At 48.9% G+C, this 27,965-nt stretch overlaps 1 protein-coding gene across 35 annotated transcripts in view; it reads right to left on the bottom strand.

Annotated features, from left to right (window-relative positions):
* The window catches only part of PPP6R3 (protein phosphatase 6 regulatory subunit 3), a 136,732-nt gene that overhangs the window by 24,975 nt on the left and 83,792 nt on the right, over positions 1 to 27,965 (bottom strand). For 22 of the 35 annotated variants that reach the window (XM_045486179.1, XM_045486183.1, XM_045486182.1 and 19 more), the window contains 8 exons: positions 26,953 to 27,066; positions 16,807 to 16,936; positions 14,555 to 14,707; positions 12,494 to 12,643; positions 11,375 to 11,439; positions 9,084 to 9,199; positions 7,388 to 7,473; positions 1,253 to 1,339 (listed from right to left, as the gene is read on the bottom strand). In XM_045486179.1, the coding sequence (XP_045342135.1) occupies positions 1,253 to 1,339; positions 7,388 to 7,473; positions 9,084 to 9,199; positions 11,375 to 11,439; positions 12,494 to 12,643; positions 14,555 to 14,707; positions 16,807 to 16,936; positions 26,953 to 27,066 (901 nt within the window). The remainder of the gene's footprint in view (positions 1 to 1,252; positions 1,340 to 7,387; positions 7,474 to 9,083; positions 9,200 to 11,374; positions 11,440 to 12,493; positions 12,644 to 14,554; positions 14,708 to 16,806; positions 16,937 to 26,952; positions 27,067 to 27,965) is intronic. The other 13 variants (XM_045486171.1, XM_045486172.1, XM_045486173.1 and 10 more) reach the window with 1 other exon arrangement.

The following is a 27,965-nucleotide window of genomic DNA, read 5'->3' as shown; positions in this document are numbered from 1 at the left end:
GAGTTCACACCAGGCTGAGTGGCCGGTTTCAGGACTCTCCAGATGCTTCCGTAGGGGCAGAGAGGCTACCGCCAGGCCGGAGAACTCGGGGGTCAAGGAAGAAGGGCCTGTAGGCACCAGGGCTCACAGTGGGCCAGGTGGGCACCCTGGGTGCACCGGCAAGGCACGAGGGTGGCAGCGAGGGGCTGCTGTCTCTACAAGAAGGCCCCTGCTGCTCAACAGCCCCCCCTGCGGGCTGGCCGCCCCTGCCCCTAACCCCGGGAGGCTGGCTTCCGAAGGGCAGGAGCGTTAAGATTCAACGGAGAAGCCAGCCTAGCGCTGAAAACCCACTCCAGACCTGTCCTGTAAATGTGAATGTGAACCTGACTTAGTAACCGCCCTGACCACAGCAGGACAGCCTACTGGGAGGCCCAAACACGGGGTCAGCAGAGCCATAAGCAGCCTCATCCTGGCCCTGGGAAATGATGAGGCTTAAAGGTTAAGAAAAAAGAAGCCAAGCGAACATTCAGTGCCGGGTAGGAAGGGGGCTATGTCAACCTCCCCCCGCCTCCCCGACACCAAAGCAACTCGGTGCCAAGATGGGGTCCTGGCACCATCTGTCCGTCTGAGGAGCTGGTGCCTTGAAAGAGGGGCTTGTGCCGTTAGCTCCCACGTCGGGTACGCGCCTGGTATCCAGTCAAGGTAGCGAAACCACCGGCCACCTCTCCAAGAACCACCGCTGGGCGAGGGACAGATCCGGGCATGTCACTTTTAGACCCCGTTTTCTCCCCCACAAAGGGGAGAAGCAGCTGATAAATGGAGAGTATTGGGGACAGGAGGGTGGGGTGGCAAGGAATTACTGAAACTGGAACTTTCACTAGAAAAGACCGTAAGGACACACCACACGAAGAGTGTGATTCTCACCCACAGGTCGCTACTACGGGATCTTTTAAGCAACCACACAGCCGGTGCACAGGTCTGCATAGCACGAATGTCTGAGGCACTCGCTGAACCATTCGGTTTGTTCAAGTCTGAAAATTCACCCAATTCCGCTTTGTCGTGACCAGGGGTGAAACATACTCTGGAAACATAATCAGTACAAACCTTCCTCTCACATACCTCAAACTTCCTTTTTTTAATGCTTTTGCCTAACTAGTAAGTAAGCCCAAATCATATCCTAGTGCATAATCTGCCTCCGGAGGGGACTCATAGGTGGCAACTAGATTAAGCATTTAAAATAAAAACAAAAAGCAAAGCTTTAGGCATGACTCACTTGCTGCAAAGAAGAATCCTGTGAGAAACCCGTTTCTTTAAAGTCAATTTCATCATCACTGGATGAATGAATATGGCAGGTTGTAACCTATATGCATAAAAATGTAAAACACTATTTAACAGAGAAAACCTTTGGACATTTGCATCAGCATTTTTATGGAAAAATCACATTTAGTTTTTCTCTCAATGTGTAACAACAGTAAGCACAAAAACAAGTTAACAGTTAGGTTACAAAATCCACCCCAAAATCCAAGAGCCCATTTCACTCAACCAGATGGTCAGGTTGCCCGCCCTTCTGCTGCCCACTTGTGTTCTCGCTCTCGTTCCTAGTGTCACCGGAAACCAGGGAAGAGGGGAGTTACTCCATGTGAGGGATTGTAACAATCATCTCCAATTAAATGTCTACAAAGGGCAGGTGGAAGGAACGGCTCAGGCGAAGTATAGAAATAATTCGTATGTGCCAAGCTCAGAGAGTAAAATATCACGCCCAGGGGTTACTCATGGGCCCCCGGGAAGGTCAGGTTTAGGTAGGAGCACTTACTTCTCGCGTCCCCTGTCCACTCTGAGAAGAACGTTGTCCATAAACCCCAGAGTGGACTTTGAACCAGTAGAACCCCCTGCTTATAAAAAGACCCCAAATCTTCTGTCCCTTAAAACACAGTCCCTGCCCTCAAGACTTACAACCAACTCAAATTAAACAAAACACGAACATGAACTGCTCACCAATTCACGGTGATTTTTATTCATTCATAAATGACACACGGCATTGAGGGAACGTATTAACAGTTAGAAATGAAAATACACAGGTGACTAAGCACGAGTAACAGGGACGGCTGTATAGCCAGTAATAAATATGAACAGTCTGTAAAATCCTAAAACCAGCACTGTACTTCTGAGGGTAACTTGCACTGTATTTCCTGAGTTACTCACCCTGTACTTTCCACAGAAGCATAACCGGCAGAGGGGGAAGACGCGAGCGGCCGTGACCTGCCAACCCTTGAAACTGTGTCTAAGAGCCTGAGCGGAGCTACAGAAAGTGGCCTGGTTTGTTCTGTGATGTTCCAACACTGGACCGAGAAACCCGAAGGAGACTCCCACAGGTCTGCGTGTGGTATGGCTTATGAAACGGAATACATCACCGCTCGAATAAATCAATCTCTTTTCTCTTCGACCATCTCTGGCAACGATGCTGAGCTAAGCGAATTGCCTGCATTTCGAATTAATCCCCCCGCCCCCTTCTCCCTGAGGTAGAGGTGAGTGTGCACACTCGGAATCTGAAACTGGCCAGATGAGGTCAAAGGCAGAATCTGTGACCAACGAAGGGAGTGTGCCGGGGTCAATCGTAGCTTCCGCGAGTTAGTGGGAAAGTCGTGCAGATGGGGCCCGAAAGCGGGAGGGGGGGAGGCGGGATCCTGCTCGGTCACGGCAGCCGGCGTCCCGGGAGGCCCTGCCACTGTGGCGGGTTCAGAGGAGACCCGGGCTGCTCGGCGGCAAGCTAGTGCGAGAATCCTATTATGTTTTAGGGGGCGCCCCCCATGGTAGGGTGCAGGATTAGAAGACAAGCCAAAGAGCAAGCCAGGTCAACTAGACAAGAGAGAACAAAAAAAGACCTGGCCACCCCTGGCGGGTCTTGTCCGAGTTCAAGCAGGATACAACGTTTCCTCATTCACAGTGTTACCTTCCGCCACAAAATGCATCGGTTCATTGACAAAAGGTGAGAAAGAAACCGTTTCTGTTGGGCAACTACTACGTGCCAGACGTAGTAGTGACCCCTTTTACATATCCTCTGTAACTTGTCTCCTCAAAGCAATCCTGGGAGGTAATTTTTTCTCCAAAAAGAAGTTTTACGAAGTAAGTAACAACACGATGCACGCACACCTTTGTGTTTATGTACGGAAAGATGTGGCGACTCTGATTCTACCCACACCCTAGCTGGCCTCAAATTGTTACCGATAAAATGGGCTACAAAGATGGCTGAACGCACCCCAGCCCCGGCGGGGAGGGGACCTGCTGCCTGGAATCCCACCTAGTCCATCACACAGCTAGATGCCGCCACCAGAGCCCCTGCCCCGAGCCCCCGGGCACACCCCCTCCGAGGTGTCTTCATCTCAGCAGATGCCACTCGCCGCCTCCTTATTCCTCAGCTCAAATCTCGGCCTTCTGGTTTCTTCTCTCTCACACATATCTACTCACTCCACCGTCAAAACGTAACCTAAGAGACCGTCGCTCCTCACCAGGCCGATCGGCTCTCTCTGGTGCAAGCTGCCTCCGCCTCTTGCCCCGGTCAACGCCGTACCTGGTGGCTGACGGGTCTCCCTGCCGCCACCTGCCCCACCGCAGTCTGTTCTCAACCCGAGAGCCGTGACGCTCTTTTACAATGTACGTTAAGTTATGTCACCTTCAGATGCCATACCGAACAGCTTCTCATCTCACTAAGATATAACCAGGGTCCGAGTGGACTAAAGCAGGAGAGCTGGCCTTGGACCTCATGCCCGCTCTCTCCCTCCGGATGCCGTGCCAGCTTCCGCACGAGCTCTGCCCCCCTCATGCCTCTGCACAAAGGTACCTCTCGGAGAGGTCTGCACACCTGCCCCAGACAAACCCCTGGCTCCCTGCCCTGGAGTTTATCCGTTTCCACCCAGGCAGGGATCTTTGCCAGTCGAGTTTACGACAAGAGCCTCAGTGCATGGCACACAGTAGCCGCTCAAATGTTTATTAAATTAACGAACACCAACACATTATGAGAATGTACGGAGAACACAGTCGTAACTTTTTGAAAAGTAACAAGTAAGTACGAACACTCTGACCAAGCCAGAAGTGTTCTAAATATAGTCTTGACGCTTCAGTGGAAAAAAGCTTTTGAGGTGTTGTTCCCTTCTTCCATAGTAAAATTTTAGTTTCATTAACTGTTGCTACAGGAAAAAGCCAAGTGTTTTTGGCGCCTTGGCCGGTCAGCTTGCTAAATGCTAAGGAGGATCATGGGCACGGCTGGCATGTTAACCCAGGTGACATGTGGAAGTCACAGACAAGATCTTCCCCCTTGCTACCCTGGGGCCCTGCTGGGGACCTCCCGGCACCCCCATGCCCCGGGGCGGGTGAGACACACAGCAGTTCCGCCCCACGCTGCTGGGCCTCTGGGCCAACGCACGGGCACACGTGTGCCTTATTCTGCACAACCTCCCCGAGCGAGCTCATCAGTGGCGGGAAGGACACGCCAATACTTGAGACAACACCTTCTCCCCCACACACAGGAGGCAGAGAACTAAGCAAACGCAACCTTCCAGAGTCCGTGTCGACACCTCCTACGTTACCTAACTTTACCAAGACTTTACCAGTTCTTACCAACAGACCCACGAAGAGGTCTCTGGATGTAAGTAACACACCAAATTTCATTCATAACAAAACTCCCCAACATAAACACAGAAGCAATCTACGAGTCTACTGTGCATATACTTCAGTGTGATGGGGCCAAAAGATTAAAGTACTTCACAGACCTCGGAGACAGGGTAGTTAGAAAGCCGCCCAGGAGCGGGAGGAGCTCGGGGCTGGCACAGCTTTTCCTACAGGAGTGAGCAGGACCTCAGGCCCACAGCCAGCGGCACAGGGAAGCGTTTGGTGCGCTAATCAACGAATCCTCGCTGTGACTAGGAAAATAAGAACAGGCCAGGGCAATACAACAATATTTTAACCCAAGCATTTGGTGTGAACTGCAGATGGGCTGAAGTCCTAGGCAACACCTAAAATGATTCCCAGGGAGACATCTGAGCCATGGTAAAACCAACTAAGTCAAGGCATCAAGACAGCGTCTCTAATCTATCGATTTGGGGGAGCGGACAGGGAATAAGCCATCTATTGTTAGTCAACTGCCTATTTTAGGAATGAATGTGTCTGAGATGCCTCTACTTAGACCTTGTACTGTGTTACACGGGGAAGTGAGCACTCTTTCTGCAGGACATTTTCCCAAGGGCAAGACCCACTGCGTTTACCAAGCTGGGTTTATGATAATGTGCCCTGGAACGTGGTACCCAACCCTCCTAGGACATAACCTGAAGCTTTCTGGGCACAAACACGGAGAGCCCAGAGGCCGCAGGAAGTCTCGCTGGTGGCCTAGAATGCACAGGCACCCTTAGGAACCGGGAACCTACGTATCCCTAAAATGACTACAAAGCAAAATTCCCCACTGAAAGGACTTAAAACTGAAGGGAGGTGGTATTTAAGTCCTGGGCACGTGGGATCAAGGAACTGAAGAGGTCTTGAGACATCAGCCCGAAAGTTCTCACGGACAACAGACAACAAAATTACAGAGTGGGGCTAAATCAACACGGGATATGAGCGACATCAACAAGGCTCTAGAAGTCTCACCGCTTTTGGCCAAAGAGAACTAAGCTGCTATTAGTGACAGGTGGGCCCAGGATAATCTTCCCTTCCACCCAGGTGTAAAGTCTGGACGTCAGACGTGTCTGACCCAAAAGGGCTGTACGTGAATTCTGCACTGCTTGTATACGCCCCTTCACGTAGACACACAGAACACTTACACGGAGTCACAGCCCAGGTTACTGACAGCACCATGCAAAGCAGCTGAGTGCTGTCTGAACTGCAATGAAGGCTGTCTTTATACAGAACTGCTCACACGAGAAATCTGTTTCAATTACCAAAGACAAAGAACATGTTTTAAAAACCGCTGATAACAGCAAGTTTTACTGGACACTTTTGAAGTCTACAACCCTTTGAAGGAACACCTTTAAAGAAGTCTCCCAAAGTCACAATTAATATTCCTAAACATTCCTTTATAAATAAGAAATATGACAACACCCCTTCAAGGAGACCACATTGCCCGCAACCTTAACAAAGAATCGAGATGGGGCTTCTACTAAATTAAATGGTTCAATTTAACAGTGCCAGAGAACAATCTCACCCTACAATAAAACCTTGATTATCCACAATTTTAAGCAATCTGATTGGGGAAGAAAGCAATCAATCCACCGTAGGTGGTTATGTTCATCAAAAATTACTTAAGTCTTCCTTGATGACTCAGGGCTGTCAGAGTGGAGGTCAGTCTCTCTGCTGGGCTACGATGCACTGAGACACTGAGGCCATCGGACGTATTTTAATTAAATGGCCTCACGCAGCTCCCCTTAGTGATCTCTTAAGTTCACAATCTTCCAACTCCTACTGATTCTATCATTATACCCATCCTTAACAAGCCATTACCCAACCAATCTGTGAAGAGTCTGAAAAAAGATAACCAAATTTGTTAGACAATCTACCAAATAAAAGGCAACAGCCCTTTGGGAGAGTCACACAGGATGACCTGGTGACCGCTCTGTAGCTGCCACTTCTGTTTCCGCTCTGAGCCCTTCTGTTTCCCTCCTGTTTCTAAACTCTGCTGTGAACTGATAAGGCTGTCAGGGACCTGACCGCCTAACAGCCAAGGCGTTAGTGTGTATTAGAAGCAGCTGCTGAATTTCAAACATAGAATTAAATGCCCGACACATCTACTTCTGTGTAGAGTTAAGGCCACCACCTCAATTATCAGCTGGCATGTGCTTACAAAAGGAAATACTTACCTTCAATCTCAATGCATGAAAAAAACAAAGAATACATTCCAAAGTCCAATATAATTTTTAAAAATATTATCAATGCCATTATTCCCTGGCTAATGGTTCTAATGTGTTAGTTCCAAAATCATCTACAAAATTCTCCCCCGCCCCACAGTGGGAATAATCTAAAAAGAGGGTAAACTCAACTCAGTAATATTAGAAAATGTCCAAAGGCTTCCTGAGGCTTCTAACCACCCTGGCTTATCTGAGGCATAAGGCAACACACCCGACAGAGAAGGCGGGCTAGCAGCGGTTCTGTTGAGGCACTGAGGGAAATGGGGCTGGGGGGGGGGAACGTGGAGGTCAGTGGCCTCTCTGTACCCTCTGGTCGCCGCAGGTAGGAGTTAGGAGCTAACGAGACAAGTTGTCCAGAATATGGTGAGCACTAACCTCTCTTCCTTGGTAAAGAAACATGAACTCATCCTTGGCCCCAAATTACCGAGACAAACGAGAGATCTTTCTTTCATCTCTTTCTGAGCAAGTGGGCAAAGGCCGAGAGCCCTGGAGCCACAGAAACGTGACCCGGTAAAACCTACTAGATCTACCGTGTTCCTCTTGTTAGTTTCTCCCAAGGAGCTTGCGCAGAACGCCTCCCATCGCTCCCTGACCGTATCTGGAAGACCTGTGGAGGGAGAGAAAGAAAGAGGCATGGTCACTCCAGGGGCCTCGAACACAGACACACAAAACAAACAGGAAACGGGGGGTGCACCACCCGCTCGGCTCATCGAAGGCAGATGTGCCCCGTCATCTGAGCACCCGCCTCTTGGAGAAACAGAGTTATAAGGCCTTGTGGCCTGGACGTCAGTAACTTCAGGAACCAGAGCCGCCACCCCCACCCAAAAGGTCTCTGCTTGATACCAAGGGTGCTATGCAGCTCTGTGAATTTAACAAGTTTTAAAAATGGCAAACACTGAATCTGGAAAGCGTGTGCCCAGCGCACTTCAGAGAGAACAGTGGGTCTTTTAAGGCAGGAGGAAAAATCGTGTTTCCACGTCGTTCAAGTTTAGGAAATGCTGAAGCTCCCGCACACCCGTCAGATACGGTGATGGCTCCTGTGAGCCTGGTTCGGCTGCTCAAATTATTCCAACACAGTGTTTCCTAAATGCTTGTGCCCATAGGCCACCATGGCAACACAGACGCAGCGGTGAGACTCCACCTTCTAGAGGAATTTTAAAGAAAAGGGCACACAAATACTTTTTCCGAGAAAAGGGAACTACGGCTATAATCTCGGAACCCTGACTAGAGCTGTCCTCTGACACTTCCGGTTCCAACAGATGTGTGTGTGCCCCTCACATACCCCGTGGTGAGCAGCTCCGGGAAAACAAAGACTGAGCCACAGGACGTAATCACGCCCATGGCCACCTCTCCAGGTGAGCACACAACCTGGGACGGCCCCGCGTGGACCTGTCTCGGGGAGCAAAATTACAGGGGGGCAAAGCCCCAACTGATCCCACGGCCTAGAACAGCTGTTTCAGTGCACGTTCGGCAGGGAACAGCCTCTTGAACACAGACACTCTTAAAAGACAAACCGGATAGACTGGGAAACAATTTCTAGTGTTCAGCAAGTTGAGTTTGGATGAATTCAGAACTACAGGGGTTGGAGACTTTCACACTCCTGGAGCTAAGTCGCAGGACCAGTCCAAGCCCCAGAGTCCACAGAGCTCCTGGGCCCTCGGTGTAGAGGGGACGGACTCTTGGCCTGGGCGCCAGTGCAAAAGGCACCTGCAGCTTCTTGCCAGTAGCCTCGCCTGGTAAATTTCAATGCTGGTACAGAAAGCATCTTTTGGAGTCCACGAGCCCTCCTCTTAGGAAGAGAGACGGAAAACATGTGGACAAATGCTGTAATACCCCAGCTGAAGGAACTCAATCCACAGGCTATATACATAGGGGCCTTCAGAAGTAAAGAAAAAGAGCGATCCCAGCTCGTGACACAGCGGCTGGCGATGGGACGCCAGACTTGGTGGATATGGGGAGCAGGCTCCCTGAGGGCGAGAGCGGGTGCCTTGGCCGGGCTGCCAGTACTCACTCAAAGGACTGCAGAAATAAGGAGAGACACAGAGCAAGGAACTACACTCTTCAAACAACTTCACTCAGATCTCCAGATCATTCGCGCAATATAAAGGAACTCCACAGACTGCCATTAAAAACGTTACGAAAGTTTCCACTCAATTTACCCTTAAATCCTTCCTCCAATCCAACAAAAGTGTAATTAAAATCCCAAAAGCCACTTACCTTTGATAAGCTGCTGTACTAATGCACTGTTGGGGCCCTTGTCAGTGCTGTGCACGATACAGTTAGCTATCCTTGTCAGGTGTCCCATGTAGCCGTGCCGTCTGCCTCCCTCGGCCCTGACAAGGGGGAGAGGACAAATCCTCAGACTCCCGACCGGAGGGAGTCGTGAGACAGCCTGGTAAGCACAGCGGGTTGGAGTGATTATTCTAAAGATGGAGGCCCTGAAGCTGGGGATGGACGGTCACCAGGTCAGGCCAGGGTGGGGAGGGGCAGAGGCGGTCCGCTCAAGGATCACACGGTGGCCACACTCATCAAGGTCCGTTCGATATACAAACCAATCATTAACCTTCGATAATCTTAAAAAAAAAAAAAAAGCCCAAACATTCACTGACACCTAATATTTCTGTGACTTGGCTTTGGATCTTTCTGTGAACAGACTTTAAAAAGGCTGAAAGAACCTAAGGTGACAATCCTGCTGCTTCGTTTTCTGAGACATCACGTCTCCACTGCGTCTACTAACAGACATAATCGTCTACCAATGGCATTTCTCAGGTTAAAAGAGCAGCCGATCTTAAGGATCCGGCCGAGGCGAGGGGCGCTCAGCTGGTCTCGGGCCCACACGGCACCTGGAACACGGGTACAGAAACTACTCCCCGTTGCTCTCCCCCATTTAGGGCCTACCCTTCCAAACCAGGACCCATCTTTACCAAATCCACCCATGTAGATACACTTCTCACATCGCTGTGATTCTCTGCCTGTTTACAAAGGGTCAGAACTTAGATTTTTGCTTACAGGGAGAATCTTTCAGGGGCCACTAAAAAAGCCATACTGTGCTTGAAGGCTTTTCTGAGAAAGAGGGTATCTGCTAAGAATCTTAAAGGGTCTGGAAACAGCTAAGGGTCAGAAGACACAGAGCTGATCTCAAGTGAGTTGCTAAGAGCCTCTCCTGGCTTCACAATAAGATCCCGAGACCCCAGTGTTCCTCACAGGCAGCTTCCTGCTCAGACCCCGTGTGGTGCTCCCACGAGCTCCCGAGGGAGCTCAAACGCCCACCCGCCAGGCTTTTGCTCCAAGGCTCCTGATGTTCTTTCGGCTTCTGGGGCAAGGAAATGTTAGGAAAGCTCGTTCCGGAACCCCCAAGGTGGGGGGACTGTAACAGTCAAGCCTCTGAAGGATGGGGCTTAGGGGAAACAGCATACCCGACACCTTTGCACTGGCGACGAAGAGGCAGAGAACAAGGGAGGTTGGGGAGGGCACTAAGCTGCTAACGCGGGGCCACACACAGACCCAGAGAGGCTGATCTGGCCAGACACAGCACCCCCACAGGAGCTCTGTGTGGAAGACTGGACCCGAGGCCCACCGAGACGAGCCTCGGACGAAATGCAGGTTTTCCAGAGTCCAGTCACAGCTCTATCGGTGCCAGTGAGCACTTCTGGAAACACCAAACCTGACAAAATAAAGCTGACCCCTCCCTTTAGTTCCTAGCTCTCCCAGAGGCCGCAAGAGGAGTCTGAGCAGAGACACAGAGCAAGAAACCTCCCGGCACGGGCTCAAGCACGAAGGCGCACGGGACGGCCTTCTGGGCTGATGGAAATGCTCCGTGCCTCGAGCGCAGCGCTCCCGCAACCGCACGCGTTCGTCAGAGCTCCTAGAAATGCACGCCCAGAAAGGATGGAGTCCCACCTTACAAGAATTATACCTCAATGCACCTGACTTAAAAGCAAACGCAAGAAGTGGGCCCTGAGAGTGTCGTCCACGCACGCCCTGCCACCGGCCTCCTGTGAGACGGCGTCCAAGCCCCCAGGGCCCGAGGGAGGAAGCGGGGTGTGCGGCAAAGCGCCTGACGCGCGTCAGCCACCACGTCAGGTAACCGTGCCCGTCAGCTGACAGAGATTTTCTGAACACAAATCGCTAGGGCAGTCGCCGTCCCCTCTTCAGTCAGGAAGTGCCCTTCTCCGCGGCGAGAACACAGGGTGACCTGAACTTGAAGCATCATCGGGGAGGCCTTGACTTGAGGACTCTCTTTCTTTCCTACTGTCAGTTACACAGCTATTCAAAAAGGTCCCGGAAGTTTCAAAGGCAGCTAACCCCTGGGCTCCCCTCAAGAGAGCTAGAAAGACAGGGGGGATCTAAAAATAAACGGCTACAATGAAATAATCTGGAGAGAACCATTTGTAACTGGAAGCTGGTCTGTACCTCGTAGTTACTCTCACTGTTCTCTCAGGCAAGGGAGGGTGTTTTCTTCAAGTTAAAAATCAGACAGAATTCCTCTCAGAAAACGGCTTACTTACTGTTTCTTCTCATTCATTTCCCAGGCATCAAGTATTCGTTCTATTAACTGACATTTTTGAAAAAGCTGAATAAAAAGGAATATTCCAGTTAACATTTATGTAAATTATGTCAAAGCATCAAAGTTCTAAAGTGAAACTGAACCCTACTCAAATAGAACAGTGACATGTTATCGAATTACCGGCTAACTCATCTGCAATGTGGTAACAGATTCATGCAAGGCCCTCAGAACAAACGCTACGGGGATCGAGACGGGAGCCAGGCCTCCAGCACCGTCGCTGGGGAACAGCGACATTGCGGGTGCCGCTCCACTGAGCAGCTGACCTAAAGCAAAGCCAGGTTTCATGAGCCATGAAAACTGGCTAATAAATTCAAAAGAATAAGGAAGATTACACCCTGGCAAAAATCTCTCAGAATCCGCAGCAATCCCTGTGCTTTTGAAGCCCGGGCCACGCTCGCTTCCGCACCCGCTGCCATCGCTGTCGGGATGCGCGATGCAGTTGCACCCAAGGTCATGGTCTTTCCCTTCGACCTGGTTGAGCCAGCTTCTCCCAAGTCCCCGGGTTGCGAGTAACCCAGCGTGAGCTAGAAAACTTCGTACAACCACAGAACTTCAGAGCAAGAAGAAATCTGAAGACTGACTTAGTAAAATCACCTCGTAGTTAACAAAAGGAAACAGGGCCACAGAAACGTTTCGCTCGTGACTGCACGCAGCCCACTCCTGCCAACCTTCACTCATGTATTTAGCCTACAAATTAAAACTGGCAAGCCGGGGCGCCTGTGTGGCTCAGTCCGTCGAGTCCTGATTTTGGCTCAGGTCATGATCTCACAGTTCAAGAGTTTGAGCCCCGAGTCAGGCTCGGCGTTGGCAGCATAGAGCCTGCTTGGGATTCTCTCCCTCCCCATTCTCTCTGCCGCTTCCCTGCCTGCACACTCTCTCAAAACAAGTAAGCACACTTAAAAAATTTAGAACTGGTAAGCCAAACAACTGGTCAAACGCTTTCTGCAGACTTTAAAACAAGAGAGTTAACTATCTGGACTCTGAAATTACCTCCCTGCCCTTCGACTAATTCACTTCACACTTATCGGGAGCAGCAGGAAAGAGACACCAGTAAGCTTACGTGTTTCAGTAACAAATTGTCACCGGCGGAGTCTTGATCGGTAATGGTGTTATTTTCTGTATTTTCAAAAGGACTTGCAAGAATCAGTGCGATGCAAATTTCCACTTGTGTATGTAAAAAGTTATTCCATGTATATTTGAAGAACATGTCCTACAAAAAAGAAAAAGCAATGCTTGCTTTTATTCGGTTGCCTCAATGTTGAAAGCCACTACTCTAACACACTTCCCGAAGGGTGACTTAATAAAGTGGAAATGATACGTTCTTAGTTCAGCAGGACTATTTAAAAGGAAAACAAGTTTACTTTAAAGGGCTTGAAATGCCACTACGTACACTGAAGAGCATGATACCTGCTCATTCAACATGCCAGCAATTGCATGGAATCTAGTAGAAAACAACAATGAACATAGGAAAACAACAGTACGCTTCTGAAAGAGAAGATCTTTTTACGTTTTCAAGGCAACTAATACAGGCATTAAGTTCAGTAAGCGTCCAATAACTTTTAAAGAAATGTTTAAGAATTTTATTTTGAGTCAACAAACCTGTACTGATGGCTTTTGTGCAGGGCACAGTGCTAGAGGCCATACAGGAGACAGGGACAGACAAAAAGATGGTCTCCAATCTCAGGGTGCTCACACCTTAACAAAGAATAAGCACTCAGGCATTTGAAACTCATGGAACTATTAGCGAATGGAGTCAAACAAGAGAGGTCTGGGAAGCAGTGACGTGTGGACCTCCAGAAAGCACATGGGTTTCCCAGATTGCTCGAAAAGTTGACAGTATCACAAAAAGGAAAGACAATTCCTACAAACACAAAATGCATCATGTATACACATATTCAGGACATGCTTTGAGTCTGGTTACCTCAACTCAAAACCAGGTAACGATTCATGACCCATTTAGGAGTTTTATCAAATTTGCTGTCCTTCAAAAGTAGTTGGGTACTTACTATCAGTAAGATCAGAGGCTAGTGACCGACGACTCCAGGGACAGGAGTAGAAAGTTATGTTGCTATAATTTTATACACCAGCCAGAGGGTAGGGCAAAAACTGTCCCCACACAGCAATGGTTGTTCTCTCACCAAAGAGACTGTAGTTCTGTAACGTTTTACCTCACTCCAACATGTTCCTGCTCTCTATTCCTACACCGTCGTCATTGTACCCAAAGCTGAAACGCAGCTAAAAATACCTTAGTGACATCAGGTGGCGTAACAGTGTGGCTGATAGAGCCCACGTCGGTTTGAAACTGGATGTGAATTCAAATCTTGGTTCCACCACTTATTAGCCATAGAATGCGTCCCGTCTCTGGGCAAGATGTGAAAAACAGACCCTCTCTCTCGCACAGGCATTTATACCCAGCATCACATGAGAAATGGAAGGAAGTGCAAAGAGTGTGCAAAGAGCCCAAACTTCCCCTTGTGTACGGCAAGGCCAGACGGCTCATGAAACCCGCGAAGTGTTAACCCCGTGCCTTCTATGCCGTGGGGTGGCAGGACAGACAGAGCAGGCAGGGGCACCAGAGCTAGGCCTGGGGATTCTAAGCACAAACCTTGGAACTGGGGAACCTGAGCGTGTCAAGGCAGTCCAGATGATTCCTGGGCTCTCCCTTTCCCCTTCCACCAACCACAGACTACAGTGGTATCAGGGAAGAATCTGGACTCAACTTAAAAGACCACATATCTGTCAGGGGAGAGAAGATAAACACTTGTCCCTTTGCTAATTACAAGTGGAACACGGTGCTGTAACCAGCAGTCATTTCTAGCTAACAGCTCCCCTGAGGGACAGGACTGCTCGACCACCTGTGCCAGACGGAGATTCTGGAGGGAAAGTGGGTCTTAATCATCTATGAAATCTCTAATATACTTCTTTACACGCAGCAATAATAAATACTGAAAACTTAAAAACTGACGATAAACTCAAGGCAAAAACTACATAAAAGACCATTTGTGCTCAGAACCAGGAAGTCACTGACAGACTGTAAATGCGTGAGGTTTTTCACTTGTGCGAGCTGTAGGTCTACAAAACATCAAGGGCAAATTAAATGACCTTTTGGGGGAAATCTTACCAATATGACCCCGACGCTATTCAGCTCCATAAGGTCCCCATTGATACTGCTGGTATTTGTCTGCAGGAGGCTGGATATCAACCTGATCACATTCAGTCGGGTGTTGCCCACGGGAGGGTCCAGCACACCCCACGTAGTTTTCATCACGCTTTTCTGAGGAGGAAAAAGCTTTCCAATTAAATCCAGCTCAGTAAACAAGCAAAAGGGTGGAGGGGTACGGGCGAATATGCACGCCACGTAAACGCCCCCTGCATCCTCCACCTGACGGAAAATCCAAAGCCACTTTTGCCATCTTGAAGATACGATGAAATAACCAAGGGGGGGGGGGGGGGCGGGAAATCAAGTCATTTCCCTGGACTGTACACTTTTTAAGAAACTGAGTATCCCCCTGCTTCGACAACGCAAAGTGCCGCAGGAAGATCGCAGAACGCTACACTCAGGGGGAAAAAGGTGAGACATTCCAAACCTGGCCGGAAATCTCGAAACTAAGACATGTGACAGGTGGTTTTTGGAACACAGTCCCCAACCTTTGCAAAACCCAAGAACGAGGCAAGCTCAAAAGCTGTCCCTGGGTCACAACCTTGAAAGAGGATCAACTTCGAACCTGTACCTGCCCATAAAACGGAGTCTCTACACTTTGAATCACAAGAGACAGACACAGGACACTTGGGACTTTCACGAATCCCACAGGAAAGGGTGGCGAATCCTCAGCCGGCAGTGAGGCCGCCCTTTCCCCACGTCCCGCGCCGCGCCTCACACCCCCCTGCTCCTCTCAAGGCTGCGGGGAACTAGAAGCTTCAGCCTCTTCCTCCAGCTGAGGTAGCTCTAAGTAATGACCCGTTAAAACCTTCAAGGGTCTAACTCACGCCGCATCCTCTAGTAAAACCACGTACAAACCGACCTCCCGGACTCCTAGCAGTGACAGAGCGGAAGTCCAAACGGGAGACCGCCTTGCTTCTGCAGCAGGGCCAAGAAGCAGAGTGTGAGAATCCACACGACACGCTGCCTTCCTGTCCACGCAGAGAGGAGACAGGCAGGCCAGCGAAGACGCGGGTGGGGAACTTCCTCATACGTCCTCCTTCCCTCACCTCCCATTCCCACCTGGAATATTCTCTCTGCTTCTCCTACTAAATCAATCCCTTCTTTTTCTTTCCTGACTCTGTTTCTTCCCTACGTGTGCCACGAGGGACGCTGCTGGCCAGAATGGTTAAACAGGGGCACAGGAGCTTTCCCCGAGGGCGAACGCCGAGCACTCTGGCCCGCACGCAGAGCTGGCCGGACGCGTAAGACACGACACGGGCAGGGACCCTGCCTGCTAAGTGGTGGCGTCAGCCGTCTGAAGAGACCGTCTGGAAGCTGAACTAGACTCCCTGCGTCGTGGACGTAAATGATCGTGTTCCCCTCCACAAAACGCCAAGATACACAGGAAACACCTAATGCAGAAGGGAGAAAGTAGTGCCTTCAGATTCCCAGGGCCTGGCACGGTAGACGCCACAAGACACGCATGACGGCTAGGCCACTGGGTGCGATGACACAGGGCAGAAGGAAAAAGGAAAGTGGAAGCACTGGGGTGGGCAGGGGACCTCCCGGACCGGACTCTCCCACAGAGATTCCCAAAGGAAGAGCCTCTTACCCTCACCTAATTCTCTGCTGCGGGAGAACAGCACTCGTGGCCCACAGACGGCTCTCCTCTACCGGGCCTCGGGGTGTGTGACTCGTGCTCTCAGCGGACTGCCTGAGTGAAGTCCCTGCTGGCTTAGCACGCGGAGGCCCCCGGCGGAAAAACGAGCTGAGCCACGCTGTGCCGAGCACTCCTTAAATAAGACATCTACCCATCAGACTGGTACGCCGCTCCAACTTGGATTAAGGCAACTCAGCCTCAAAGATCAGTTCCTAAAAGATGAACTTAACCTCAAAGCTGGGAAAATGACAGGCCACAAGGACTGTTTGATTGGCAAAAAAGCCCCAGAATTTATAGAAAAAAAGCACAAAAAGCTGAGTATCCTAAGTAAATACTCTGCTTCATTTTAATCTACCCCATCCACCAGTGTTGACACTACATATATATAGATAAAAGCTGTAACTCGCTTAAAACTAAAACCTCGCTTAACAGCAGTACAGACGATCGGAAGGGCTGGCTTGTGTGTGCTGTTCATAGCCGGTTCCATTTCCCACAAGGTTCATATGCTTTCTAAGCACTATTTAAACCAAGTCACTGACCCGGCCAGCCGTGATGAAGATAGCTGCCCTACCTTGGGTGGCTCAAGCAGGAGTTCATGAAAAGATCCAAGTCTTCCTCGGATAGCTTCTAGAACACTCTTGTTGACCGAACAAGCTGAATGACTCATGCCTGGTGGGCAGATCTCTATATGGCCTTCAAATCTTGAAACAAAGCAAGGTAATTTTGTTATAATTTCAAAACAGATCAATTAAGGTGCTCCCTATCAGTATGTAGGTAGATACAGAATAGCTATACAAATATGATTATATCAACATTTCTGGAAGGATGGGAAGAAGGTGTAATTAAACCTCTCCGGGGACAGCAACATGATCGGAAATCCAATGGCCTACAGTTGTCAGGAGATTTCCTGCCATTCCCCCACACCTTCCAGCTCCGTACACCTATAATCCTAATAGCAGGTCTCTACCAGGAAATCTGGGAAACAAAAGGAGATCAGGTCCCTGAATTATAGGCCATACCATACCGTGTGCCATTTTGGGATACTGCTAATCACCAGGACTGCGTCGGTCCCATTACAGTTTTTCTTAGGTAGCCAACATTGTTTCCGACTTACAAAGCCTAAGTTACTCGTGTATGTGAAGCTCAAACTATACTCATTACAGGAGAGGCTAACCAACGAGTAGAATGAGCCACCCGAATCTCAATCGGTGTTAGTGAGCACATGGGAAAAGGGGTCCCCAAGGACATCAGGAGGGGAAGGGCCCAAAAACGTGGGCATGAATTTCAAATGACAAGACAGACGTGGAAGTGGTGTGTCAGTAGTGTGACATCAGCTGGACATCAGTGCAAACTGGTGGTTGTCCACGCAGCTGCCGAGCCCCAGCCCTGGTTTTTCACTCCCCGGTTGTGCGTGCTACTGTGGACACTGGGAGCCTCTGCAGTGTCTCCCCCAGGCCTGCCGTGAGGGTCACGCTTGCGCAGAGAACCGAGGATGCCGCCTGGCACACAGCTAGCACCCGGAGAGCAGCCTCGCCGTCATCTGAAAGCCTTCCACACACATACGCGATTTCTAACTCAGAGCTGCTGTAACGGCATTTAGCCATTTTCCAGTCTGAGGACACTTTGGGTTGTTCACGGTTTTGTGTGATTATGAATAAAGGCGACGCAAACCCTCACAATTTTGTGTCGCACAGTTTTCATTTTACTTGGGTAAACATCTAAAACATTGCTGGATAGTACAACAAATGTCTGTTTAACTCTGGAGAAACTGCCAAACGTTTTCAGAAACCGGTCGTCTGACTTTGCATTCCCAGGAGTAACGTGTGAGCCCTCCAGGTGGCTCTCCACTGTCGCAAGCATGGAGTACTGTCTATTTTGTGGTCTGGCTTAGCTGTGTAGGAGGCTGAAAGGCGGCCTCCCAAAAGATAGGTCTACACCCTATTCCCCAGGGCCTGTGAATGTTCCCTTATTTGAATGTAATCAATTAAGGATCCTGAGAGGAGATTAGATTATCCGGATAGCCCCTAAATGACCTTCCAGGTGTCCTTATAAAGGACACAATGGGGCCCCTGGGTGGCTGGGTCAGTTGAGCATCCGACTTCGGCTCAGGTCATGATCTCGCGGCTTATGAGTTCGGGCCCCGCGTCGGACTCTGGGCTGACAGCTCGGAGCCTGGAGCCTGCTTCGAGATCTGTCTCCCTCTCTCTCTGCCCCTCCCCTGCTCACGTCCTGTCTCTGTCTCTCAAAAAAAACAAACGAATGTTTAAACAAAATTTTTTTTAAAGAGACACAATGGCACACAGAGTAGGGGATGTGAAGCTGAAGGAGGCAGGTGACCACAAGCCCAAAGATGCCAACAGCCACTGGAAGGTGGAAGAGGCTAAGGAGGAGTCTCGGCTAGTGTCCCTGGATGCAGTGCGGCACTGCTGACACCCTGAACTTGGGCTTCCAGCATCCACTGGGACGCAGTGGTGCCTGCTGTTTTAAGTCCGTTTGTGGCTTTGTTACAACAGTTTGTTACAGCAGACACAGGAAACAAATACAATTTGTTCAAAAGGTACGTAATGGTATTTCAATGTGGTTTTAACTTGAATTTCAGTAATGACAAATGATGGGCATTTTTATATTTATTTGCTACACAAATATGTTTTATTCATTAAGTGTCTGCTCAAATCTTTTGATCTTAAGAAACTGGACTGTTTTTCTTATTACTGAAGTTTTGAATATTCTTTATATAGCTGGATATAGTTCCTGCTCAGACACATGATTTGTAAATATTCTTTGACAGTGTGTGGCCTGTCTTTTTATTTTCTAAGTAGGCTCTACACCCAGCATGGAGCCCGACACGGGGCTCCAACTCACAGCCCTGAGGTCACTTGTTGATTTCTACAAACACTCCTGCTTGGATTTTGATTGGAACTACATGGACACTTCAGATCAGATCAGTCTGGGGAGAGCTGACATCGCAACAATATTGAGTTTTCTAATCCAAGAACACAGTATCTCTTTCCATTTAGATTGTCTTTGATTTCATCACTATGGAATGGTTTTCAGCATTAAATCCTACACACACTTCATAAACAGATATACATTTAAGTACTTTCTTTTTTCTATGTAAATATTTCATAAAAACTCCAAATTCCAGTTGTTTGTTGCTATGAGAAAGAAATCCAACTAATTTTTGAATACTGACCTGATGATGTCTTGCAATTATACTAAATTTATTTGTTAGTCCTCGGAGGGGTAGTTTCGGGGTTTGTTTGTTTTGTTGTTTTTTCTTGTATTCTTTCGTATTCTCTGTGAAGACAATCCTGACATCTGCACACTGATTCAGTTTATACCTTTCCTTTCCGATCTGGATGCCATTTCTTTCTTTCCTGCCTTACTACACTGGCTGGGACTCATGAGGCTGAATACGACTGGTAATGAATATCCTTGCCACGTTCCTTGATTTCAGGGGCTTATCATTTCAGTCTCTGACCATTAAGAATGGTATCAGCTACAGATTTTGTTTTAAGGGGGCCTTATCAGTTTCCAAGGTCCTTTCTATTACTAATTGATTTATCATAAAGGAATTTATTGAGATGACTACATGGTTTTTCTTCTTTTTATCTGATAGTATCACCGTTTGATTTTTTATTAAGACTTTATTCTCACAGTTTCAAGTTCACAGCAAAGTGGAGGGGAAAGTACGGGGACAGTTCATGTGGCCTCTACCCCCTTATGTGCAAGCCTCCCCCATTATCAGCATCCGTACCCCCAGAGTGGTATATCCATTTCGATCAGTGAACCTACACTGACACAACATAATCACCACAGGTCTAGAGTTTACCATCACAGTCCATTCTTGGTGTTGTGCATTCCAGGGATTTACATAAATACATAATGACACATATCCATCATGATGGCGTCACACTATTTTCACTGCCCCGAGGGTCCCCTGCGCTCTACCCACCCACCCATCTCCCCACCGCCAACCCCTGATCTGTTGTCTCCACAGCTCTGCCTTTTCCCGAATGTCATACAGCTGGAATCATACGGTATGTAGACTTCGCCTTGGCTCCCTTCACTTAGTAACATTTAAGGTTCTTTCACGTCTTTTCGAGGCTTGTCAGCTCATTCTTTGTAGCGCTGGGTAATATCTGTTTGGTTATACCGCCGTTTATTTATCCGCTCGTCTACTGAGGGACATCTTGGTTGCTTCCAAGTTTTGACAAGTGTGGATAAAGCCGCCATAAACATCCGTGTGCAGGTCTGTGTGTGAACATCAGTTTTCAACTCCTTTGGGTAAATACCGTAATTGCTGGATTATATTCAGTTTCGTAAGAAACTGTCAAACTGTCTTCTGCAGTGGCTGTATCATTTTGTGTTCCCACCAGCCACAAACAAGAGTTCCTATCGCTCTACCATTTTGTCTGCATTTGGTCATTATCACCGATTATACATATGTATGTATGTATGTGTGTGTGTGTGTGTGTGTGTGTGTGTGTGTATACACACACACACACAATTTTGCAAGAGAGAGAGTGCATGAATGGAGGGGAGGGGAGGAGAGGAGAATACAGTATCTCAAGCAGGCTTCACATTCAGCACAGAGTCCAGTGTGGGGCTCAATCCCATGACCCTGGGATCATGACCTGAGCCGAAATCAAGAGTTGGATGCTCAACTGAGCCCCCCGAGCACCCCACACTGATTGATTTTTGAAGGATGAATGAGCCTTGTGTTCCCAAGATAACCGTAGTTGGTTATGACATGTTGTCTTTTTAATATATTGCTGTATTTAATTTGCTAATATTTTCTTAAGGAACTCTACATCTAAGTTCTTGTGGAATCTTATTAGTTTTTCTTTTCGTCTAGTTTCAAAGTAAGGATGGCCTCATAAAATGAGCTGGAAAATGTCCTTTCCCCTGTATTTTTGTAGAGTCCTTAGATCTTTGGTGGAATTCAGCAGTGAAGCGAATCTGGGCCGGGAATTTTCTTTGCCGGAAGCTTTTAAATAGGAATTAAACTTCTTCAAAAGATCTAAGATCATCATGCTAGCTATTACTTTCCGGAGTGAGCTTTGGTGGTACTTCCTTAAGAAAGCTGTCCGCGGCCTTTAAACTGTTGGAACCGGGGGCGCCTGGGTGGCGCAGTCGGTTAAGCGTCCGACTTCAGCCAGGTCACGATCTCGCGGTCCGTGAGTTCGAGCCCCGCGTCGGGCTCTGGGCTGATGGCTCAGAGCCTGGAGCCTGTTTCCGATTCTGTGTCTCCCTCTCTCTCTGCCCCTCCCCCGTTCATGCTCTGTCTCTCTCTGTCCCAAAAATAAATAAACGTTGAAAAAAAAAAATTTTAAACTGTTGGAACCGTTTGCCGAGTGTTCACAGTGTTCTATTACTCTTCTAATGTCTGTGGGGAAGGCAGTTATGTCCCCTCTTTTACTCCTGTGATTTATAATATGTATCTTTTCTACATTTTCTTAATCTGACCACAGATGTATTCATTTCATCAATCTTTTTAAAGAAAGAGCTTTTAAGTTTCACTGGTTCTTTGTATTATTTCTCTCTTCTCAATCTCTTCGATTTCTGCTCTCATCTTTATTATTTCCTTCCTGCTTTGCTCTGGGTTTCATTTGCTCTTCCTTTAACTAGTTTTTCTTTTTTTAAGCATTTACTTAAAATGAGAGAAAAAAAGAGAGAGAGAGAGAGAGAAAGAGAGAGAGAGCTGGGGGGGGGGGGGGGCGGGGGGGCGGACACAGAATCTGAAGCAGGCTCCAGGCTGTCAGCACAGAGCCCGACACGAGGCTCGAACCCACAAACCGTGAGACCATGACCTGAGCCGAAGTCAGATGCTCAACCGACCGAGCCACCCAGGGGCCCCCTTCTTTTACTAGTTTCTTAAGGTAGTAGATCATTGGCACAAAACTTTGTCTTTTTTTTTGTCTTTCTTGATGTAAACATTTAAGGGGTGCCCGGGTGGCTCAGTCGACTGAGCGTCCGACTCTTGACTTCGGCTCAGGTCATGATCCCGGGGTTGTGGGATCAAGCCCCACGTTGGGCTCTGCATGGAGCGTGGAGTCTGCCTGAGATTCTCTCTCCCTCCCTCCCTCTTTCTCTGCCCTTCCCTGGCTAGTGCACATGCAAATGCTCTCTCCCTAAGAAAAAAGGGAGATGGGAGGGGAGGGGAGGGGAGGGGAGGAAAGGAAGGAAGGGGAGGAAAGGAAGGAAGGGGAGGAAAGGAAGGAAGGGAAGGAAGGGAAGGAAGGAAGTGTCTTGCTTCATTTCCAAATATTTGGGGATGTTCCAGCAATCTTAAACCCATTATGGTTGGAATAAATACTATGTATAATTAAATCATTTTAATTTGTTACGGCTTTGTGCTGAGCATCTGGTCTAACCTCACAAAAGTTCCGTGTGCACTTGGAAAGACTGTGCGCCCTGACGTGGCTGGGGGAGGGCTCTGCAAGTGTCACCTGGGTCACGCGGGCTGCTACTGCTGTTCCAGTCTTCTGTGTTGTCACCGGGTTTCTGTCTAAATGCTGTGTCAATTTCTTTTAGAACTGTTTCACATTTACAGAAAAACTGTCAGGGTAACACAGACCGTCCCCACACAACCCAAACCCAGCGTCCCGTTATCAGTATCTTCCAACATTAACACATTTGTCGCAATTAATACGTCAGTGTTGACACACAACATCCATACTTTATTCAGATTTCCTCAGTTTTACCTAAGGTCCCTCCTTCATTTAAGAATCCCGTCCAAGACACCACACCTTATTTACTTGTCCTGTCTCCTCAGGCTCCTCTTGGCTGGGACGGTTACTCGGACCTTACTGGGTAGGTATCCTGCAGTCCCTTCACCGGAGTCTGTCTCATGTTCTCCTCGTGACCGCGGGGTCTCTGAGAGGAAGCCCGCGTAGGGAAAGCGTCACTTCCGTGACGCCACAAGAGTACAGACTGTCAACACAACTTGTCACCGGCTGCCACTTTGATTCTCTGGCCCAGGAAGTGTTTGCCAGAGTCGCTGTCAAGGTGCTCTTTTTATTGTCTTTCCACACAGAGCTCTCTGGAGGGGAGCCATGGTGCGCGGTCTACGCACGAGAGCGGGCAGTCTTGTTCTTCCTCCTTGAGGGGGGTGTATCCACGTGAACTCCGTGCAACTCTTCCACAGGGGAGACGTGTCTCTGCTCTTCTGTTTACTGGTATCAGTATGAACTATCGGAAACATTCTACTCTGGGTTAGAAGACGACGCCTTGTGCTGTTGTGGGGGGTGTTGACTGGGCCAATCGGCTTTGGCCAATGAAAGCTCTGGGTGTCAGTTGGCCCAGTGCTCTTCTGACCTAACCCCGGCCACTTACACCGTGGGGTTCTGCAGGGTTTTCTGTACTTCCTAATTTTTACCTGACACGATGCTCCAGACTCCTCCTGCCCTACCTGCAGAACCAGCCACTTCTCCCAGGAGCCCCGGTTCCTTTCCCTGGAGACTGGTGTGAGGGACCGAGATCTGGCCACCGGTCCTTGTTCCCAGCGGCGGGTCACTCGTAGGCCCTTGCGGCTCACAAAGCAAGTCTTTTTGGTTCCCCTCTTCACGGTCAGCGTGGGTGATTTCTAACGTCCTAGAGATTCCTTCTTTGACTGCGTCCAACTTCACCAGTAAGCCCCGAGGCCTTCTTCATCTCTGCTGCGGGCCTCAGCTCCAGCACTGTCCGTGTGATGTTCTCTCTCCGCTAAAGTCCCCTCACCTGCTTGCGCTTGGTCCATTTTCCCCACAGGCCGTTGGCATACTAATCAGTTATTTTAAATTCCCTGGCAGACAGTTCCAGCATTTTCAAATCTCGGTCTGTTGACTACTCCTGCTCTTGAGTTTTCGGGGTTTTTTAATCTTGCTCGTCTTATAATTTCTCGTGGAAAGGTGGGCAAGTCGCGTAGGGCAGTAAGCACTATTTGTTTCTAGAACACACACCCTTTCTCTCCAGGCCCTCAAGGCGGGGTTCACCTCCCCCTCCAGTCAGCGGCTGGCCTAGGTCTCGGTTCCGCTGCTGCCGTGACCTCAGCCCGCTCCAGACTTCAGGTGTGTGTCCCCTTACTTTGTGTTTACAGTTAGGGCTGGTTCGCCAAGGTCTTCCCCCCGTCACTCTTTAGCTCAGTCTTTGAAGGTTCTACCCTTTAAGCTTGCTCCTGTGCCTACAGGGTCTCCTTCCACACTGGCCTCTCCTGCCCCATCAGCCCAGGGAACCGGGACTGCCGATGGGGAAAATGTTGTTTTGGTTTAGCCTGTCTTAGGCAGCTGACAGGTCCTTAGGTCTCGCTGACCTCGCTTCAGTGCGAGGGGACCTCTAATGGTGGGGGCCCATAACGCGTCCCTGCCTGTCTTGTGGGCTAGAGGGTTTTTTGCGGTTCCTTCTGCCTAGTGCAAATGGTCTCCAGCTGTGTCTCTGGGGCTAGAGCGTGTCCTTAGTAGCCAAAGAGCTTCGCTCAGCAGGAGAGAGGGTAGAGGAGGATCACGGAGGGGGATCGTGCATTCTGCCCAAAGGCCGCTGCTCTGGTTCGTCGCGCCCGGGGCAAAGCGGAGTGTTCTCTCGTCTGCCCAGCTCTGCCTGCCACGGCCGCTGCCACCGCCACCGCGGCTCCCCGGGGAAGGGCCTGCAGGTGTATGCAAATTACCCTGTGCCTACAGCTCTGAGGTTTCTCGGCCCTCCTTGCCCCCTGGGAGCTTCGGGACTGTCACAGCCTACTACTCTACATTTATGGAAAATGTATCTGAACTATAATTTATCAAGATGAGAAAAGCTGTGAGTGCACCTCAGTTCCTTGGTGTGAGACAAGAACCGACATACATACTAACTTACCCCATCTCATGTCTTAAGTTTTATTAAAATAATCTAAAATTCATTGTTTTCCCCAACACGTGACTTATCCAATGATTCTTTCTTAAAAGTTAACCTTCACGTTCATGTTAATAATGCTCACCCCGCCCCCCATCCATTTCATTTATCATCAATTTTACCAATATTATCCCTTCGAGTTCTTTATTCTAACTTATTTTCCGTTGGTTTCGGCAAAGTACAATCTTCACAAAATGTACCCCCTGAACAGAAACCAGATGGGCACACTGAGGTCGCAGAGGCTTTAAAATGGCTCTCCCGCCCCCACACACCAGCAACGGCGCGTCAGGGTCGCAGTCCTGCCCTGCTTTCCAGTATCCAGTTACAATGCCCACGGAAGATCTATTCACATGCACAGAGAACAGGCCTGGCAAACCGATTCGCTTTGTAGTTGACCCACGACTTCTTAGCCAGATACCTTCAGGATTTATCCCTTCTTCTTGGGATGCAGAAAGCTCATCAGGAAAAGGCTAGAATCTGAGCCCTCCCCCCCTAATATTTAATCTTGTTTAGTATTTGATAAACCTTTCTGATTTGAAGACAAGTTCCTTCTGGTCAGAACTCTCCTCCTCTTACTGGGGTATCTCCTCTGTCTGCTTTAGGCTGCACAGCGGTGTGGTTCTTCTCTTCTATACACAAAGATGCATCCTTGTTCTCAGAAGTAGCCTTCTCAAGGCAGGGCAGCTGGTCTAAGCCACCAACACCGCTTCAGGTGCTTCCAGACCATTTTCAGAGATGGTGCCACCACCGTGAGGCAGGACCAGCAGGATGACAGTCCCGCGCCACTTGACTGACACCTGAAAAGTTGCCGGTTACGTGACTTGAAACAGAATTTACAGAAGACACGGTCAAAGCTGCAGACGCAATCTCCAAATTACAAGGCATTTGAAGCAGGGTTGCCAGACTGCCCTTCCCCGACCGCTAACCAAGAACTCAACAGACCAGGACAAGAGATCAGGTATCTGGGAAGCAGAATGGCTGTCCTCACTACTTTGCTAGAAACCAAAATTACATCGTTAGAAACACATCCAGAAACCCTGGACGGCCGAGATTTTCATCTGCTGACGGCAGCCCTTTTCTGTCCTCTTCATGCCCTCTGGTTTACCGGATAAATCCAACAGCGAGTGAGAAAACACAAACTCTAATCTCTAAACCACATATTCCTGCAATGCTTACGGATACGTACCTCTTCTCATGCTCCAGGGAACCATCAGAAAACGCTGATGATCACTAAGCGAATTAGCCAGCAGTGGACATAAACTGTGAAGAATGACACGACGAACACAAATGGCTGGCCCGGGACACACACTTGGGGGAAGCACACCACATTTCTGGTTCTCACTTTGCTCAAATTTTGCCGTACAGGCCTCAAGCCACCTGCCCATCCATTTTAAAACAGCCTCATCAGCTGCAGTGGCCTCACATGTGAAACCCCCAAAGGCTCAATGTGAAGCCTCAAGCTAGCACGAGGAGGAAAGAATCACAAGACAGTCCCTGAACCGCTGCGTGGAGAAGAGAGAGCTGCCCACCGACCAGGAGAACACCTCTTCCCCATTTTCATATTTAGGAAAGAAGCTTCTCCGCTGTGACGCGTTTTATGACAGCGCTTACAGCAACGTTTTCATAACTGGTACAAATACCCAGACGCTGCCCATAAACAGCGTCACCAAACCATATCCCTACCTACCACATTCACATAAAACTAACTTACAGTTTATGTGGTGGAAAAAGATTCGGCACCTGCAATTCAAGGGCATGATGTTGCACTTTATCAACCAATGACTTTGCACTTTTAGGAAATCTAAAAGCACGACAACATGGCTCGTTGCTGTAAGACAAAAGGAAAGCTTACGTTGGTCGCCGTGTCTCAAGTAAAGTCAGCAGTATCTGGATTGCACTGACGATGGCTGATTCATTTTTCTCCTTGTGGAAAATATTTGATAGAAGCTGTTCTATAATTTCTTGCCTGGGGAGACAAATCAACGGTCAAGTGCTAACCGTAACATCATTTAACAGTAACGTCAGAGAAAAAAAATCATGCTACCGGTAAGGCAAGTATCATACAAGAGTTCACTCCCACTGGGCATATCCGTTTTACTTAATGTTTTATTTTTAATACATTTATTAGAGCACACAAGTGATCCTGCTTATTAGAAACGCAACTCTCCCACATACACTTTCCTACTCGCCCCACCCCGCCGCCTCAGCAGAATTACCTGGGCCCTGCTGGCCTTTGCCAATCTTGCCGAGAGCCAACAAATACTTCAAGATTGGCGGTCACCTCCCACTGAGACCAGGGTGGTGGCGGTGGTAGCTGTGGGTGGTGATAAGATTTGGAACTCTATGCCCCACAAAAGAAGGGTAATTTTTCAAAAAGGTAAATAGAACCTACAAGTGTTTTCCCACAAAGGCACTGATGTATAATTAACTAAGCTCTGAAACAGGTAAAAGACAAGATCAATTGTTGCATTTTACCCTCTAATTAAAATCTGGTAAATCAAAGTAACACGGTAGCAATGAAATGGATCTGACTGAACTACTGCCCAAAAAGTACTTTCTGTGGGCTGGCTCTTCCCATTACATATTCAAGGTCATGATCAATGTAAAACACAAGGGTAACTTGTTAGGTAAACTTACATGGGTGTTCTCAAGGAAAAATCTGTTTCTCAAGATCTCAGTATTTCCGAATCCAAGTGAATTAGAACTGGGGTCCCCCGTACAATGGGGCCTACAGCTGGGGAGCCCCCGCTGCACACCCAGCGGAGACGCCAGTCATGCGGAGGACAGCTGTGCCCGCCGCAGCCCAACACCGCCGCCCTCTCCAGGCGAGGGCAGCAAGCATGAGAATCTCCTTTTATTTGGGGG

Source organism: Leopardus geoffroyi, chromosome D1, assembly GCF_018350155.1.
Source record: "Leopardus geoffroyi isolate Oge1 chromosome D1, O.geoffroyi_Oge1_pat1.0, whole genome shotgun sequence".
NCBI lineage: Eukaryota > Metazoa > Chordata > Mammalia > Carnivora > Felidae > Leopardus > Leopardus geoffroyi.
This window is presented reverse-complemented; position numbering and strand designations above follow the sequence as displayed.